Here is a 16,751-nt window from a genome sequence, read left to right on the forward strand (position 1 = left end):
GACCTGAGCCAAAATGAAGAGTCAGATACTCAACCAACTGAGCCATTCAGGCGCCCTGATACACAACCTCATCTTAATTAAGGAAATGCAAACTGAGATACCATTTTTGTTTTACTCATCAGATGTCAAAAGTTTAAAAGTTTGATAACAGCACCTTTGGTGCAAGTGTGGAAAAACAGGCATTTACTTACAGTGGGTATATAAACAGGTGTAACCTTTTTAGAAAACAACCTCACAGTATTTGTCAAAATGATAAATCACACTCTATAAGACTGCAGCTTTAGTGCTAAAAATCTACCCTAGGGATATACTTTCAAAACAATATGCATATGCACTATGACTTTCACCATAGTGTTTATATTAACAATAAAATGAAAATAGCCTAAGTATCTACCAATAAAGGGCTGGATAAATACCTCAACAACCAAACAATGGAGATTAGGCAGCTATTTGAAAAGAATGGTAGTTTGTATACACTTATATACAAAAATCAAGACAAATTAGCTAGAAAAGGCTTATCTGGATCACACATAATATGGCATTTTTTGCTTCGTTATTTTGTTTTAAAAGGATATACATAAACGTCTATGTGGAAAGCCTATGCAATATCCTGGTTTCATTTCTCTGCTCCTTTTCACAGCAAAACTTCAAGAAGTTGTCTACCTTGGCTGTTCTATATTTCATTTCCCATTCCTTCTTCAGTCAGCTCCAAACTGGCTTGTGCCCTTCAACTCTCTAAGAAAACCTGCCTGATTGTTGATCAACCATCAGCAATCTCCATGTTGCCAAATCCAATAGCCATTTCTCTGCTCCCAATTTACTTGTCTTCTCTGTATCATGTAACAATTGACTACTCTTTACTTCTTGAAACATTTACCTCTACCTGAACTTCAAAATTCTGGAGTCCTGAGTTCTATTATCATTTCTAACTTAAATGGTCTCTCACTGAACTTCTCATGTTTTACTCTGTAACTGGACTTCCCCAGTTTTCTCTGACTCAGTAAATGGCACCACACACATGGAGTGCTCATGGCCAGAACCCCGAGGATTCACCTTTGAGTCCATCCACTCCTGGACTCTCTAGATCTAATCCATTAAGATATTCCACAGATTGTCTTCCACACTTTACTCTGCACTTAGCTGTTCTGCCCCAGACAAAACAGCACAAGTGGCCCCTTCAAACTCCTTTAAGGCTGACAACGTGCTAGCCACGAGAGATTCTGTTTTTCATTTTTTAAAGTACCTATACATTTTTAATCTGGTAATTTGTAAGGTCTGACTCATTTTTTAAAAATTTGTAATATGATAGAATATAAACTAAGTCACTCTAAAAATAGCATTCATATTCTTATCTGCCTATAACTCTCCAAAACCAGATGCCTAACGGGGCCCTTCCCCTATTGGCAATTATTGACAACGTCTCTTACCCTCTTCTTCCCAGGCTCAGAAGCACGAGTGTCATAATCATCAGGGAGCTGAAGGTAATCCTCCATTCTGCTGGCAATTGCCTCCCAGTCACGTTTCCTTTTAGTACCAGTTCTCAAGCCATCCAACTTGTCTGAGGGACAAACACAGAGCCGCAGCATTAAGGGAGAGTGTGAATTTGCACACAACACACAACTAAAGGAAAAGAAGTCTGGAGCACTGTCAGAGGGCACATCCACATTTTTGAGGGCAGCATCACTTGCAGATCCAACTATCTTCTTGGCGGAGATAGCACCAAGTTCTGTGCAATTTCCATCGTTTATTTGATGTTCACACTGGCAGGCATTACGTTACGATGTTGGTTTAAGTAACAAATACAGGCAGAGTAAGGAAAGTCACTGGTCTCCTGGCCTCCCTGCCCCCGCCCCCCCAAGTCACACTTCAGCTCTCATGTCCTGAAGGAAAATGCAAAGACGGGTTTTTCTAAAAACTCTTTCTTCTCCTTTTTTTAATTTCCCCTTTGACACAATATTAACACCACCCATTTGATCAGTAATCACATGTGATACTGTGTCATACGAAAAGCAGGTAGTACCAACAACTTAATGAGCCAAGCTAACGTTTAAAGAAGGTTTTAGATGAACGGTTCCTTGGGAACGGTTGTACGAGGATTTGCCGTTAAGTTAATGTTTCTGAGTAAGATGATTGTACAGATCGCCCTTTTCTTTGTTTATATTATGAAATGCTATTGACCATTCTGAGGCTAAGAACTAGTCAGCCAAAGTGACCAGATCTAAATTTTCTTTCTGAATCCTCAATCTGAGAGGGCTGGGTTTCCTAAGGGGCCCAAACTGTAACCACTTAAATGAATGGAGATTGCAGATTCAGAAATTAGGAGATAGATAGGAGTTTAGGTGTCTGCAAGAAGAACACGCGATGAAAATGTGTAGTGTTTTCCATTGGTTATTAATACTGATTTTGAATTCTGTGTGTAGAATATCATGAGCTATATATATTTTTAACTACATTGAAGCACTGAACTTTGGAATCATCTGCGGTTACACACACACACTATTATTAAGCAAGTCAATAAAAGAAAACCTACAAAATGTCAGAAATACACAATAACCACATCTCATTAAACTCCAAAAAGGGTGCAGAGTGTATATAATAGAAGTCTTTTAGGCACTAAGTTGGAGAGAACTTGATATGAAAAGAAAAGCACAATGGAAGCCGTGGCAGGAGGGAGGGGGAGTTTATGCTTCAAATGTAAAAGATTCACACACAACTAACTGTACCATACCATACAGGCTTCAAAAACCAGTAAGATTTCACATACTTGGCAAAGCTTTTATTTCCTAAAACCCTCCCCTATAAAAGCAATATTACTGAAAAATCGGCAAGGCAAACTACAACACTGTACAAAACTCAATAAATTTTCATCATATTGCTTTAGAAAATTTTTTAACATGGATGAGTTCAACAGAAACAGTTTCCTAATCTCCTCTGCAAATCACATGCTGTACCAAATGGCTCTATTTTCATGTATATGACAGGCCATGATATACAAATGCTTAAAGAAGTGACCCCTTGATTGCACAGGGATGTAGATTATGGTATTATAAACCCAATGAAGTCTCACAAACAATAAAACTGTTCTAGTTCAACAGTCTACAGTATTACCAGAAGAGTAGGAAGCTCCAACAGACTTATTAAATAAACCTCAGAGGATTTCCAAACTTAAGATCAACTTTGACGTTAACATACTTCAAAGGAATAATTTCGTATCTGAACCCCTGGAATGGAGCATGGCCAGGCAGCATTGCAGAAGGGCAGTGTGAAAACTGTAAGAACTGTGCCTCATACACTGGGTATGTGACAGGAGTTACAGACCAGGAGTCCCACATGTGTAACATGGAAGATCAGAAGAACATGAACTACTAGTCTGAACACCCTTGTTCGTAATGTTTAATTTGAAATTTCATTGTGCACACATGTTTAAAGCTTCCTTCTTGGGGCTGAAGGTTCATACCTCTTCCACATGGCATCCTGGAAACCCAAACACACAGACGTATGGCATAAGGTGAGGGAAGAGGAATCTGGGGTGTTAATTACAGCAAACGGCTGGTATCCCATACACTCATACTAAGGATTTTCAGAGGTTTCAATTTCAAAAATGAAGTTTTACGATGAAGATGAAGGTTTAAATACCCAACTTGGCAGGTCACAGAATTTTCCCACATCTTCAGAACAGTATATATTATTATAGCACAACAGAAAAATTTTGTAGACATACACGTATGCATTTTCTAAACATATATGATGTTTCTGAAAATCTGTTCATGGTAAACACACAAGGGTTATGTGCCTATATGAATAATAATTTCATTCCAACTGTGAAGAGATGATATTGCCTGACATGTAGAAGGCCAATACACAATGACTCATAAGCAGAGACAAATGACAGATGAGAAAAGTAAAAGTACTCGGTATGGAGAAACCTAAATTAGGGTAACAGTCTCAAACCTTCTTTCAGTTTCTCACAATTTGAGAAACCAAAATCACATCATTGGAATTTAAGTAGCTTCAGTGCTGAACCCCAGCATCCGACGTGGCATGTAACACCCACCCTTGCATTAGGGTGCCTGTGTCCCAGCTGAGAAGGAGCCAGTCGGGTGCAAGTGAAGTGGGCCACAGGCGGTCTTTAAAACAACTCCATGACACCGATGCCGGATGTATTTCAGGCCAGTTCTGAATCTTTCTAGAATTACACCACTTCCAATTTAACACTCAAACATTGGCTGAACTGCACACTGTACTTAATTAACACAGATCAAGAATCTGCAATGAGATTTAACCAGTTGCATGAAAGGTAAACGAGCACTTTCTCACTGGCAGACTCATTTGTAAATCAAAACGCCTCAGTTACACAGATTTATCACTTCTGGCTCAGTGTGTTACACTGATGAAGCTTAGTATGTTTCCATCCAGCATAGTCATGTTACCAAAAGGAATTTACGAATGTTGGTAAAGTACCTAGAAAAATAAATTGTACCCTGTAATCTATTAAATTTGTTAAGATAAGGAAGGGCACTGTAAATAGGCTGATTCTCGGGTGAAGAGCCTCATGTTTTAGAGAAGAATCTTCTTCTCATTTGGCTCCATGGACCAATATCAAAGAAGCAAAAGCACTTTCAAGAATGCTCACACTCAATTTGCCTTCCTCCGCAGGTAGGTTAGCTCTCAAAATAACACCGTGGTGCAAGATGCCAGTCATTATATAAAACATCACTGTCACTCTTACTAAAATAGCAGCAGCAAACATGTTAGGATTTATTTTCTAGATTCATTACTACACCTTCAGTGCCTTTAACTGAATAAGTAAATAAAAATGATTTGACGAATCCATTTCTGGAATTAACTGCCTAACACTCTCCCTTTAAGTTGGAGTGAATTTGTATAAAATATATTTTCTGAGAAGCAAATGGTAGGCCAGAATTTTTTCCAGAAATCAGTACCAAGTTTAATATCATATATTCTTGAATAGTCATCAGAGCTAAATTCCATTTTCCTTTCTCATTAGAAATTAGAAAGAAAAATAGAAAATGGACTAGCTCAAGTTTAAAAAAGTATTATCCTAGATCATGTATTTGTAATGCCTGCGAACATTATACGCTTGGCTAAAATATTTATCACTTTTACAATCCTGTTGTCTCTTTATTATGATCTCTTTTTGCCCCAAAAGACAATTGCTATTTAGAGAACCAGAAGAAGGAAATCATCTTACAGTCTTACAAGTTATTCTCAAAGTACAGAACTTCAAACAGACTTAATCTAATATCAAAATAAGCAGACCTAAGCATTATTATTTATAAAGTAATTTGTGCCTGTTATTTTCCTACATATGTAATTGCACTTAAACATTTATGAATGCTTCGAAAGTTTAGAGGAAGAGATCATTGACTAGGATTTCCCAAGGAGGGAAGACTAGCATAAGAATATGTCAGTAATCACATATAACTTTCACATATCATACAGTAGAAAAAAATTCTAGACTGTGTAACAAAGTACCTCTCCCAATAATGTAGTAACAATGAAGTTTATGGAACTGCTTTTTACACAGGGCCTAGTGAACCTCAATTGCCCACGTGATCACGTGAGCAAAACAAAAGGCAAAACTTATGCGGTTGTGTGTAAAATGCACTCCTCTTACATCAGAAACACAATGTGTCCCCAACAGTGAAGCAGCTAAATGACTCAGATTTCTTCTAGGAACTTAAGATATTTAGAAGGCTACTTCAGTTTTGGAGTAACAGCATGATACCAGGAAGAGAAACGCAGAGACTGACAGTCATACTACATACATTAGTAAGGTCAATCTTCTAGAAAGTCCTCATCTCATTTTCTTAGATTATTTATTAATACATCTGAAATCGATGTGTTAAAGGATTCTCTTTAAGTGAGGTGAAAAAAGTAAACGAAAAAAAAAGTTTTGCAGTTATGACCATGAAATATTGGGAGGAAAATCCACTGGATATGTAGGATGTTCTGCTTGACGGGATACCTCACGTTAAGCAACTCCAAGTTTTGATTTAGGCAATCATTTTAACCAGTTTACCTTGTAATCTGGCGCTAAAAACAACTTGAAGGAAACTTGACTCTTACAAAGCAGGCTCCTCGAAAACCTAAATTATAGATCTACCTCCCCGTACCCAGAAACTCTAATCTATTACACAAGGAAAATAACTGCCTTTAAATTAATGTTTAAACTTCAATATTTATTATTCCTACTACTATTATTACCCAAAGTATTCACAATCAGGTTCAACTTTGGACTGCAGTTAAATATTCTTTTAAAAAAGCAGAAATCTCATCGCACCAACATTTCTGATTAATATAACAGAACGGATTTTACAAGTGACAGCATTTTGTTGCTAAATGCATCATACTTCCGCTTACTCTAATACCCTGAAGTGGTACTGAAGGCAATTCCTCTAAAATACTCTTCTTTCACTCTGTCCCAAGATGTAACTAGTTAAACAAGATGTAGCTAGCACAACAGACTGAGGACGTAAGGTAGGCCAAGAATCTTGGCTTAAAGCAGAAATTTGGGAGAAATTTGTTCTTCTTACAGCAGAAAGATCTATGACCATTACCATCAGGTATCACATATAAAAACAGGAAAAAGGAAATACCCACCTAGCTTGGCCTCAGATGTGTCCATCTCCCATTTGCTTTTCGGAATGTAACCCTAAATCGCACACAGAGAGAAGCTCGAAGGGTTAGAAAGAGACACATACATGCATATCACTGTTGAACTGGAAAAGCATTAAAACTGGGAACGGATTCAGTTTCCACTCACTAGTTACATATATATATATCTATATATATATATCCTTAGGGAAAACACAGTCTCATTATCTCTGAAGAAACTGAATTACCAATTCACCAAACTTCCCTGCCCAGATTTCAGAGTAGTCACTTCAGAATAGTATCATGAAGGCGCTTTGAGGCAGCTACAGTTCAGGACACCCGGCTGTAGTCTGAACAACAGGTAAACAGTAAATATGGAGAGGACGTACGGTCGTTTCTGTGCTAGTATTAATATCATTCAGAGTAGCAGAAGACTTCTAATAACTAGCTAGCTTATTTTCTAAATACAACTGCAATTCTCAAGTGATAGTAGCCATGAGGTACAAAGAGTGTTCTTCAAGACAGCTACTTTATATTTCAGTGTAACTTTACTCAAAAGAAGAAAACAATGGTATCACTGAACACAACTATGAAGTTCCAACTTCATTTAAAAATGACTCAACCCATTTACCAGTTAGATCTTACAAAGGCTGGTTTCACTGAATCAATGTGAGAGCATTTCTTCTGCGTCAGTTGGAACCCAGATTATTATTTTCAATGTCTTTTAAAATGATATTTTCCTATTATACGAAAAACCAGAAATCTCCACAGGCAATTTATATTTTACTTAATAAAATAACTGGGTAGTTTATTTCAAACAAAGTCCCATAAGATTTTCAAGTTTTCCAATGTACCTATTTAATTATGTAGTAATCCTTTTCGTTTATTCACCTAGCAAGTGTATGGTGATGATTCCTCTTTTCCTTCATTTGGACCCTGTTCTCAATTAAACCCTAACATACAGAACTTTAATATTAGGACTTACTGTACAGAACAGACTCATCAAAGGTGTCAGCATCTTCTTGTAAGAACTAATATATCTACTACTGGGAATATTCAAGGTCATGGAACAGACTGCCACAAAGGTAAGGTGGAAAGTGTGTTGAACGTTTCATGACAGTAACTGTTGTGTTAGAGTACTGGAGCATCAGAATTCTTCCAGGAAACCTATAGGTTTTGTACATTTCTAGTGTTTAAGTCGAACTAAGAATTCACTTTCAACTTATTAGGTAGTACTTCAGGTTATAAGTCATATCATCTTTCCCAAATACATTTCTAGAACAAACCAAGACAAAGCTATGCTGAAGTGATGGTGCTAAAAGTACTGATGAAATCTGTACAAGTGATATCTCAAAAATCATCTGAAAACCTTAAGCATCACTAGAATAATATATCTATAAATTCTGAGTCGTATCTACTAAATTCACTAAAGCACTAAAGAAGGAAAAATATCATACCGATGACCCCCGAAAAAGATTCTCTTAACCAAGAAAAGTTTGGATTTCACCCAGTTGCATTGATCAGCACAGAGTAGAAAATGCCAAGTTTATTGAGAATTCAATGAAAATGGTCTGAATGACATGAGACTTGCTCTTAACCCTTTGGTTAAAATTCTCCAAGAATCTTTTACTGTTGGAATAGAACCCAATAGTAGAAGATCTGGATTCTGCATTTTTGAATGGGTTAAGAGAAGTTTTATAACATAAAGATAAGCAAAATGAGTATATTAATTTCCTTCTGCTGGAACCACCCTGTTCTTCCTTACAACTGTATCATCTTCTCACTGCTTGAAATGTTAGGCCATTTGGAAATAAAAGAGATAGTCCAGCAGGGTAGAGTTTTAAGGCTTCTTTGCCATGTTTCTGGTGTAAAAATAGAGTATTTACAGCGTGTTTCACTTTTCAAAATAATTAGTACATTCAATGAAAAGTTCCAAGCTTTGATCTACACCTACACAAATCAGATGTTATGAACCATGTCCTGAACTGAAATCTCCACAAAAGGAAGACGGAGCTTCAGAAAGCTAACATTATAGAATTCTCACATGATCACTTCCTAGTACACACGCTGCAAGGAGCTAACGAGGTCATTAGCCATATTCCAGAACAGCGTGGACCTTTAAATGAACTTCCTGCCTACATTTTAGATCATATATGTCAAAAAACAACCTAATTAAGAAAAATATTTTGTTTAAAGACAAAAAAACATACTGAGACTCAAATGCCATTATCTTTAAAGCTTATTTTTTAATCCGCATATGAAATCTAGGAATGTAGAGGTTGACACCATCTCTATGTACACACAGTTTCTTTTCAGAGTCCTCTGTATCACACATGGGTTTGATGGGACCACTTCTTAGAGAGTCTGTATTCTCTAGGGGTAGGAATCAGGGTTCTCGCTTTGTACATTTTCAGAAGAATATGAGAAGCAGCTTTAGCAAGGGCTGAAGTATTAAATAAAACAAATAATGTTTTGAATTAAAAAAGACACACTCTTTCAAGGCATTGCTAATCTCTGTGTCTCATTAGCAAACACTGAAAAGTAACATAACTCTACAGGTCGCGTATTTTTCAATGACAGGGTAAGGCAAACATCTCTACAGAAGTGTGATCAAAAGCATTTACAGTAGGTACACGGGAACTTTGAACTCACACTACAAAGCCTCTAATCAGCCTAAGCAAAATGCATTGCCTACACAGTCAAATCATTTTCCCCATCACTCAATAGGATAAAATGCAGAAGAACAAATCCAGCAGTCAGTGGCAACCCTCTGCCTCCTCATTCTAGAAGATCTTCTGCCTCAGTTGACAGAAACTCAATTTTGAAATCTTGTAGCAAAGACGAGACAATTATGCATATGTTGGGTAGGTTGTACCACATATCTGCTGGAATGTGAGAATGCCCTTTCATATGTAATTGATTTTCTTGAAAAGTATACTCCCCTAAAGCCACCCATAATAGATGAGTGACTAGGAGGGTATGTTTCTTAGCATTCTAAAATTTTCATGTAACAGTACAGTAGAAGGTTCTTTTGGTCAGGGGAAAAATAAAAAGTATCCAAAAATCTCCTTAAAGATGATTATGGAAACTTTGACCATTAAGGTGCATATCAGCAGCAGTAATCTGATCACAGATCTGAGATTAAACCCTTAAGGATTTTAAGAGAGACACTTTGTTCAAAGTGGTTGGTCTGTCTCCTACCAGTTCGCTTTCCTCTTCCTCTGCATCTTTCTTTTCTTCCTTCTGTTCTTCAATATTTGCATCAAAATCTTCCATCTCTACCTACATTATCCCAATAAAAAGCAATGAGTTAACATTTAGGAAAATGTTGAGTTCCTTATTGAGATCTCAAACAAGCACAGGTGCCCAGAGCAAGGCAGCACAGACTCACTGTTATACCCTAAGGAAGCTTAAATCCTAAACTTTGAAACAGAACTTATAAAAGACAGAATGATATTCCTGCTTTTCGTTTTCTCGGGCTATCCATCTTTATAATTCCCTATGAATTTGAGAATAATAATCTATTCTAAGCTGATGATTACCTGTTTTGAATGCCTATGGATTACTAAGATTTCTTTCTAAACCTTTAGCAGGCATTTTTCCAATCAAGTAAAACATGTGTATGATTCAAATTTCAAAATGTAAGAAAGGACATAGTGAAAAGTATGATGATAGTAGCCTGGCCCAGAATGGAAGCAATGCAAACAGAGAGGAAATGGATAAGAAAAGTGTTTATAAGGTAAACTTGACAAAACTTGGAGCCTGACTACATGGTGGAAGGATAAGGTTGAAGGTTGGTAGGACAGAGAATAAAGAGCAAAGGGTAACACAGGTACTAAGAGTCAAGGTTTCGGCAACCAAGTGATTGGTGGGTCTAATTACTAAGATAGAGAATACCAGAAGAGGAACAGGTTTGTATGATTTACATACTGGATAGGCTGCATTTGAGATGCACTAAAGTAGTATATGTTTTTTGGTAGAGAATTTGGAAAACAATGGTAGAATTATAAAAATCACCCATAACCTCTCTACCAAAACGTAATTAGTGTTACGATACTGCTAAAATTCATTCCAGTCTTGACAGTTTAATATCAAGGGCACATATGTGGCAATCGAAGCTACCAGAAAGATTATCTATATCAAATGTGCAGAATGATAAGAGCCTAAGACAGACAGAGCCCTAAAGAACTCCAACATTTAAGGGCTGAGTAGCAAGAAAAGCCAGCAAAGGAGACTGAAACGGACGGCCAGAGAGGCAGGAGGAAAACTGGAAGAAGGTGGACTCACAGTAGCCAAAAGAAATATGTTGTCAAGAAGGTGGACATGGGTCAACTAAGTCATATGTGGCTGCAAAATTAAGAAACAGAAGTGAGAATTATCTACTGTCATGGAAATCTTTCATGAAAAAGTCTCTCGAGAATGGCTGGGGCAGAAACCAGAGGAAATGGGTTGAGGAACGACTTTGGGGGATAAAAACACATAAAAATACAATGATAACATTAAGTATAGAAAACCCTCATTCACAGGTTGTCAAACCAAACAGAAGTACACAACTGATTTAAAAAAAAAAAAACCTCTCTCTTCTTCCATGATATAACTGATGTAGGCAAAAATTATCAATGAGTGATAAATCTTTTGAGGAACAGGATATTAACAAGGTATCTAATTACAGATTATTACAATGGGATAAAGGTAGAAAAATTTGATGGATACCACCTGAACCAAGTGATCAACATTTCAATCATCAGGAATGAAATAAACTGACATCACATGGCTTTTAATATGATGCACTAAGGACCCCGCATCACTTATGTAGCATTCCTGGTAATGTTTAACTTAAAACTAATCATGTGGAAACACCCAGACAAAACCCAATTGAGGCGCGTTCTACAAAACAAATGGTCTACACTCTCCAAAAATTCTTTGTTTTTCTTGACGATGACATGGCTGAGAAAGTATTTTTTATATTAAAGGACCAGGTCCTAGATTTTTAAAAATAGCTCTAAAGCACATTATGGGAACATCTGGTGAAATGTGAACATGGACTATATATGAGATAATTCAAGAAATTTAATTTAGGAAATTTGTACTACTTAATACAGTACTTTATCAGTATTAAATTTCCTGAATTTGATAATTGAGACTTCTAGTTCTGTTAAGAGAATGCCCTTGTTCTCGGGAGGTTCTAGGGAGATACCCTACTCAAATACTGTATTTAGAGGTGAGGGGTTAAAGGTTATGAGGTTTACAACTTAATTCTTAAACGGTTTCACAATAACAGTGATAACAGTAGAAGTAAGAAGACGTTATCTCTCTGTGTAGAGAAAAATGTGGCAAAATACTAACAATCAGTAAATCTCAATGAAAGTTGAATAGGTGTTCTTATATTACTCATCCAACTTTTCTGTAATTTAAAATTGTTTTGAAATAAAGCAGGTGTAAAAAAGGTCCCTTTTGCACTGCTTTCAAGGCAAAGGACACTTACCTCTTCAATAGCAGCATCTTGCAGCAGAGAACGAATGTCCAGACGCATCATATGACGAGGTGCAGTTTCCCAGTGGTCAGCCATCTGTTGAGAGATTCAGGAGGTCAAGTTATCTCGGGAAACTACTCAAAGAAAGACCAAGTGAGCACCTAAGACAAATTTAACTGATACTGTGAAGTCTAACAGGCTACTTCCAGGAAGAGGTAGGCCACACCTCTTTCACTTAGATACAAAGGATAAGAAACATTTACTAAAGAAGGTAGAAAAGATTTTCTGAAAGTAAAGGAGATAAACAATTATTTCCAGACAACAGTGATCATACAAACAAAATGAAGTTTGGAATACAACACCTCCTATGTTTTCAAAAATCACCTTATTTATTTCTTTAAGCTTTCTTCCATGAATATTTCTCTTGCCACAAGTCTGGTTATCTGCACTCATTTCAGCCAAATATACCTAAGCAAGAATGAACAGTGATTAAGCAAACAAATGTAGCACTTACATGGTAACACAAAGTACTCTACAGTTCTTTTACCTCAAATCCCTTGGTTTTTGCTGCGCTCCAAAACTGGTCAAAATGTCTAACTCTGTCGTTGATGGCATCCAGGATGATAAAGGGGAAAAAGCCATCATCCAGAGTCTTTTTGAAAGTTTTGAACATGCTGGTCCGGTAGGTCTCCTCCATCTCAGCTTCATATTCATATTCCATTACCTAAGATACCCCAGAAGAGATATGGAGTTAGCAAAGACAAAGAATCTTCCTAAACCTCTTCCCTAGTTACCACCAGGATAGAGATAACTTTGTAGTCTTTCCTTCACACCTAAGTACTAAAATTTGTGTTCAAAAAAGAGAAGTCTTTCTTTGTCTTCAAAAAAGCCACATTACTGGGGCAAGCGGGTGGCTCAGTCAGTTGAGTGTCTGACTTCAACTCAGGTCATGATCTTGCGGTTCATGAGTTCAAGTCCCGCGTCAGGCTCTGTGCTGACGGCTAGGAGCCTGGAGCCGCTTCGGATTCTGTCTCCCCGTCTCTCTCTCTGCCCCTCCCAGGCTTGTTCCCTCTCTCTCTCTCTCTCAAAAACAAAGAAACATTAAAAAAAAAAAAGCCACATTACTCTCTGAACATGTTTTCCTTCCAATACTATTAATGAATCAAGATGTAATCTGAGAGGAATATGCCATACCTTCTTTTTCACTTTCTTTCCAGAATCTGGGTCTTTTTCTTCTTTTTCCACTTCAGTGATGAAGTAATCATCCAAGCTTAGGACTCTGGGTGCAGGTCCTCCAAATTCTACCTCTTTATCCTAAGAATCATACAGTCAAGAGAGTTAAAGAGCATTTATAGAATATATTAATGAACGTTAATAACAAAGTTCCTTCTCATGGCTAAATAATATGCAATCTCGTGGATTCAAATCAAGCAGAGGCAAAAATACCTGTTTAAGCAGAACAAAATGTTTATGGGATAGCATCTCCCATATGGGCCAATAAGAATGGATCAAACGAGAAATACCTGGATTGACACCATGCTGCTTGCATGAAGGCAAGTGACTAACAAAAGCAACCAATTCTCTGGCTTTCCCATACTCACTCGAATAAGTTTTGCAACATGTGTCTTTCCACTGCCAGGCAATCCTCTCATTATAACAACAATCTGAAACACAATGAAAAACCAAAAAAATCACTCAGAGAAGATATTTTTTTACAATGAGGTCTTACAGTTAAGTGACCTATCATTCTCCGGATACACCATATGACAGACCATGAAACAAACCTTAGCAAATTTGAAAGGGTAGAAATAATACAAAGTATGTCTCTGAACATAATGGAATGAAATTAGAAATTAACAGTAAGAAAAAATTTGAGAAATTCACAAGTATGTGGAAATTAAACACCATACTCCTAAATAACCAATAGGTCAAAGAAGAAATTTAAAAATCAGAAAATACTTTGAGATAAATAAAAATGCCAAAACTTACGGGATGCAACCAAAGCAGTGCCTATAAGGAAGTTTATAGCTATAACTGCCTATATTAATAAGAAGAAAGACTCAAATCAATAACCTAACCTTCAGATACTAGAAAAAGAATAAACTAAACTAGAGCAAGCAGAAAGAGGGAAATAATATTAGAGCAGAAGTCAATAAAATAGAGAACTGAAAAACAATAAAGAAAAATCAATGGAACCAAAAGCTGGTTCTTTGAAAAGATCAACGTAATTGACAAACCTTTAGCTAGTCTAAGAAAAAAAGAGAAAATATTCAAATTACTAGAATCAGAAATTAAAGGAGTGACATGATTACCAACTTTATAGAAATAAAAAATGGTTATAAAGGGATACTAGGAACCATTGTACAGCGACATATTAGACACCTCAGGTGAAATGGGCAAATCCGTAGAAAGACAAAGGGCAACTGAAACTGACCCCAGAAAACACAGACAATCTGAATAGATCTGTGACAAGTGAAGAGACTGATTGAGTAACCAAAAAACACTACCTACAAAGAAAAGCTCAGAGGCCCAGATGGCTACATCACTGAATTCCAACAAACATTTAAAGAACTCTTTACAAACTCTTCCAAAAAATAGAACAGGAAGGAACTCCCTACTCATTTTGTGAGGCCAGCATCTCAAATCAAGCAGATACCCTGATGCCAAAAGCAGACAAAACATCACAAGAAAACTATAGATATCTCTTATGAATATGGATGCAAAAATCCCTAAAAAAAATACTGGCAAAAGGAATCCAGCAACATATAAAAAGAATTATACACCATGACTAAATGGGATTTATCCCAGGGATGCAAATTAACATCCAAAAGCCAATTACTGTAATTAATATATCATTATCAACAGAATAAAGAAAACAAAAATCACATATAAAAGAATAAAATCACACACATTAAAAAGCAAACAAACAAAATCTCAATTAATGCAGGGAAAGCATTCAACAAAATTCAACATTATTTCATGATGAAAACATTCAACAAACTAGGAAGGGAAGGGAACCCTCTTCAACCTGATAAAGGGCATCTACTGAAAACCCATAGCAACAGCATACTTAATGGTGAAATACTGAAAGTTTTCTAAAAACAAGAATAAACATAGATGTCCACTCTCACCACATCCATTCAACACTGTACTGGAGGTTCTAGCCAGACAACGAGGGAGTTAAAAAAAGAAAAAAAGGATTCAGATTGTAAAAGAAGAAGTTAAACCTTCTCTATTGGCAGGTGACATGACCTCATATATAAAAAATCCTAGGGAATCCACTAAAAATTAATTAGAATAAAAGAGTTTAGCAATGTTGTCGGATATAAGATCAATATACAAAAGTCAGTTTTAGCACTATACAATTGAATAATACAAAAACGGAATTAAGCTAACTATATCAACAATAACAATAAAATGTGAATGGAAAACATGATCCAACTATATGCTGTGCTTTCTAAAGGAGACATGCTTTATTTTGTATTTTCAATTTTTTACTTAAGTTCTAGTTAGTTAACATATAGTGTAACATTGGTTTCGGGAGTAGAATTTAGTGATTCATCATAACCAGTGCTGATCATAACCAGTGCCCTCCTTAATACCAACGCCTATTTAGCCCACCCCCACCCACCTCCCTAAAGGAGACATACTTTAGATTCAAAGACAAATAGACTGAAAATTAAAGGATGCAAAAAAAAAAATCATACAAACAGACAACCATAGGAAAGCTAGAATAGCTATACTAATAATAGATGAAATAGACTTTACAACAATGACTTATATAGTCATATGTAGTCAAAATATTTGATGGAAATCTCTAGCATCAGTTTACTGAAACAGAATCTAAATATTCTGCAATATAAATTTAAGAACGTATGCATGTGACACTTGTCAGAATGGTTAAAATCAACCACACAAGAATCAACAGGTGTTGGCAAGAATGTGGAGCAAAAGGAACCCTCGTGCAGGGTTGATGCGAATGCAAGCTGGTGCAGCCACTGTGGACAACACTATACAGGTTCCTCAAAAAGTTAAAAATAGAACTACCCTAGGATCTAGCAATAACACTACTGGTATTTACCCAAAGAATATAAAAACATAAATTCAAAGGGATACACGCACCCCTATGTTTATAGCAGTATTATTTACAATAGCCAAGATATGGAAGCAGCCCAAGTGTCCAACAGATGAATGTATAAATAAGATATGGTATAAATATAACATACATTTATGTATGTGTGTATATATATATATATATATATATATATAAATACACACACATACATTTTTATATACATATATAAATTACGGAATATTATTTAACCATAAAAAAGAATAAAACCTTGCTATTTGCAATGACATGGATGGAGCAAGAGAGTATAATGCTGAGTGAAATAAGTCAGAGAAAGACTAACACCTTATGATTTCACTCATATGTGGAATTTAAGAAACAAACGAGCAAGGGGAAAAAGAAAAGAGAAACAGAGAGAGACAAATCAAGAAACAGACTCTTATGTATAGAGAATAAACTAACAGTTACCAGAGGGGAAGGGGGCTTGGGTGGGATAGGTTAAATAGGTGATGGGGATTAAGGAGTGCAAGTGTTATGATGAGCACCGGGTGATGCATGGAATTGTTGAATCACTATCTTGTACATCTG

The 16,751-nt window shown here is 36.4% G+C and overlaps 1 protein-coding gene across 4 annotated transcripts in view; it reads right to left on the minus strand.

Annotated features, from left to right (window-relative positions):
• The window catches only part of YLPM1 (YLP motif containing 1), a 96,277-nt gene that overhangs the window by 33,735 nt on the left and 45,791 nt on the right, over positions 1-16,751 (minus strand). For 2 of the 4 annotated variants that reach the window (XR_015252191.1, XM_025919671.2), the window contains exons 12-19: positions 13,693-13,755; positions 13,286-13,405; positions 12,639-12,815; positions 12,476-12,559; positions 12,104-12,187; positions 9,820-9,900; positions 6,625-6,676; positions 1,428-1,558 (exon numbers count right to left, since the gene is read on the minus strand). Coding sequence is in view for 2 of the 4 variants with exons in the window: in XM_025919671.2 (XP_025775456.1) it covers positions 1,428-1,558; positions 6,625-6,676; positions 9,820-9,900; positions 12,104-12,187; positions 12,476-12,559; positions 12,639-12,815; positions 13,286-13,405; positions 13,693-13,755 (792 nt within the window). In the remaining 2 variants the exon portion in view is untranslated. Of the gene's footprint in view, positions 1-1,427; positions 1,559-6,624; positions 6,677-8,844; positions 9,062-9,819; positions 9,901-12,103; positions 12,188-12,475; positions 12,560-12,638; positions 12,816-13,285; positions 13,406-13,692; positions 13,756-16,751 lie in introns of those variants that run through there. The other 2 variants (XR_015252192.1, XM_086709257.1) reach the window with 2 other exon arrangements.

Source organism: Puma concolor, chromosome B3, assembly GCF_028749965.1.
Source record: "Puma concolor isolate L17-30 chromosome B3, mPumCon1.1.hap2, whole genome shotgun sequence".
Lineage (NCBI taxonomy): Eukaryota > Metazoa > Chordata > Mammalia > Carnivora > Felidae > Puma > Puma concolor.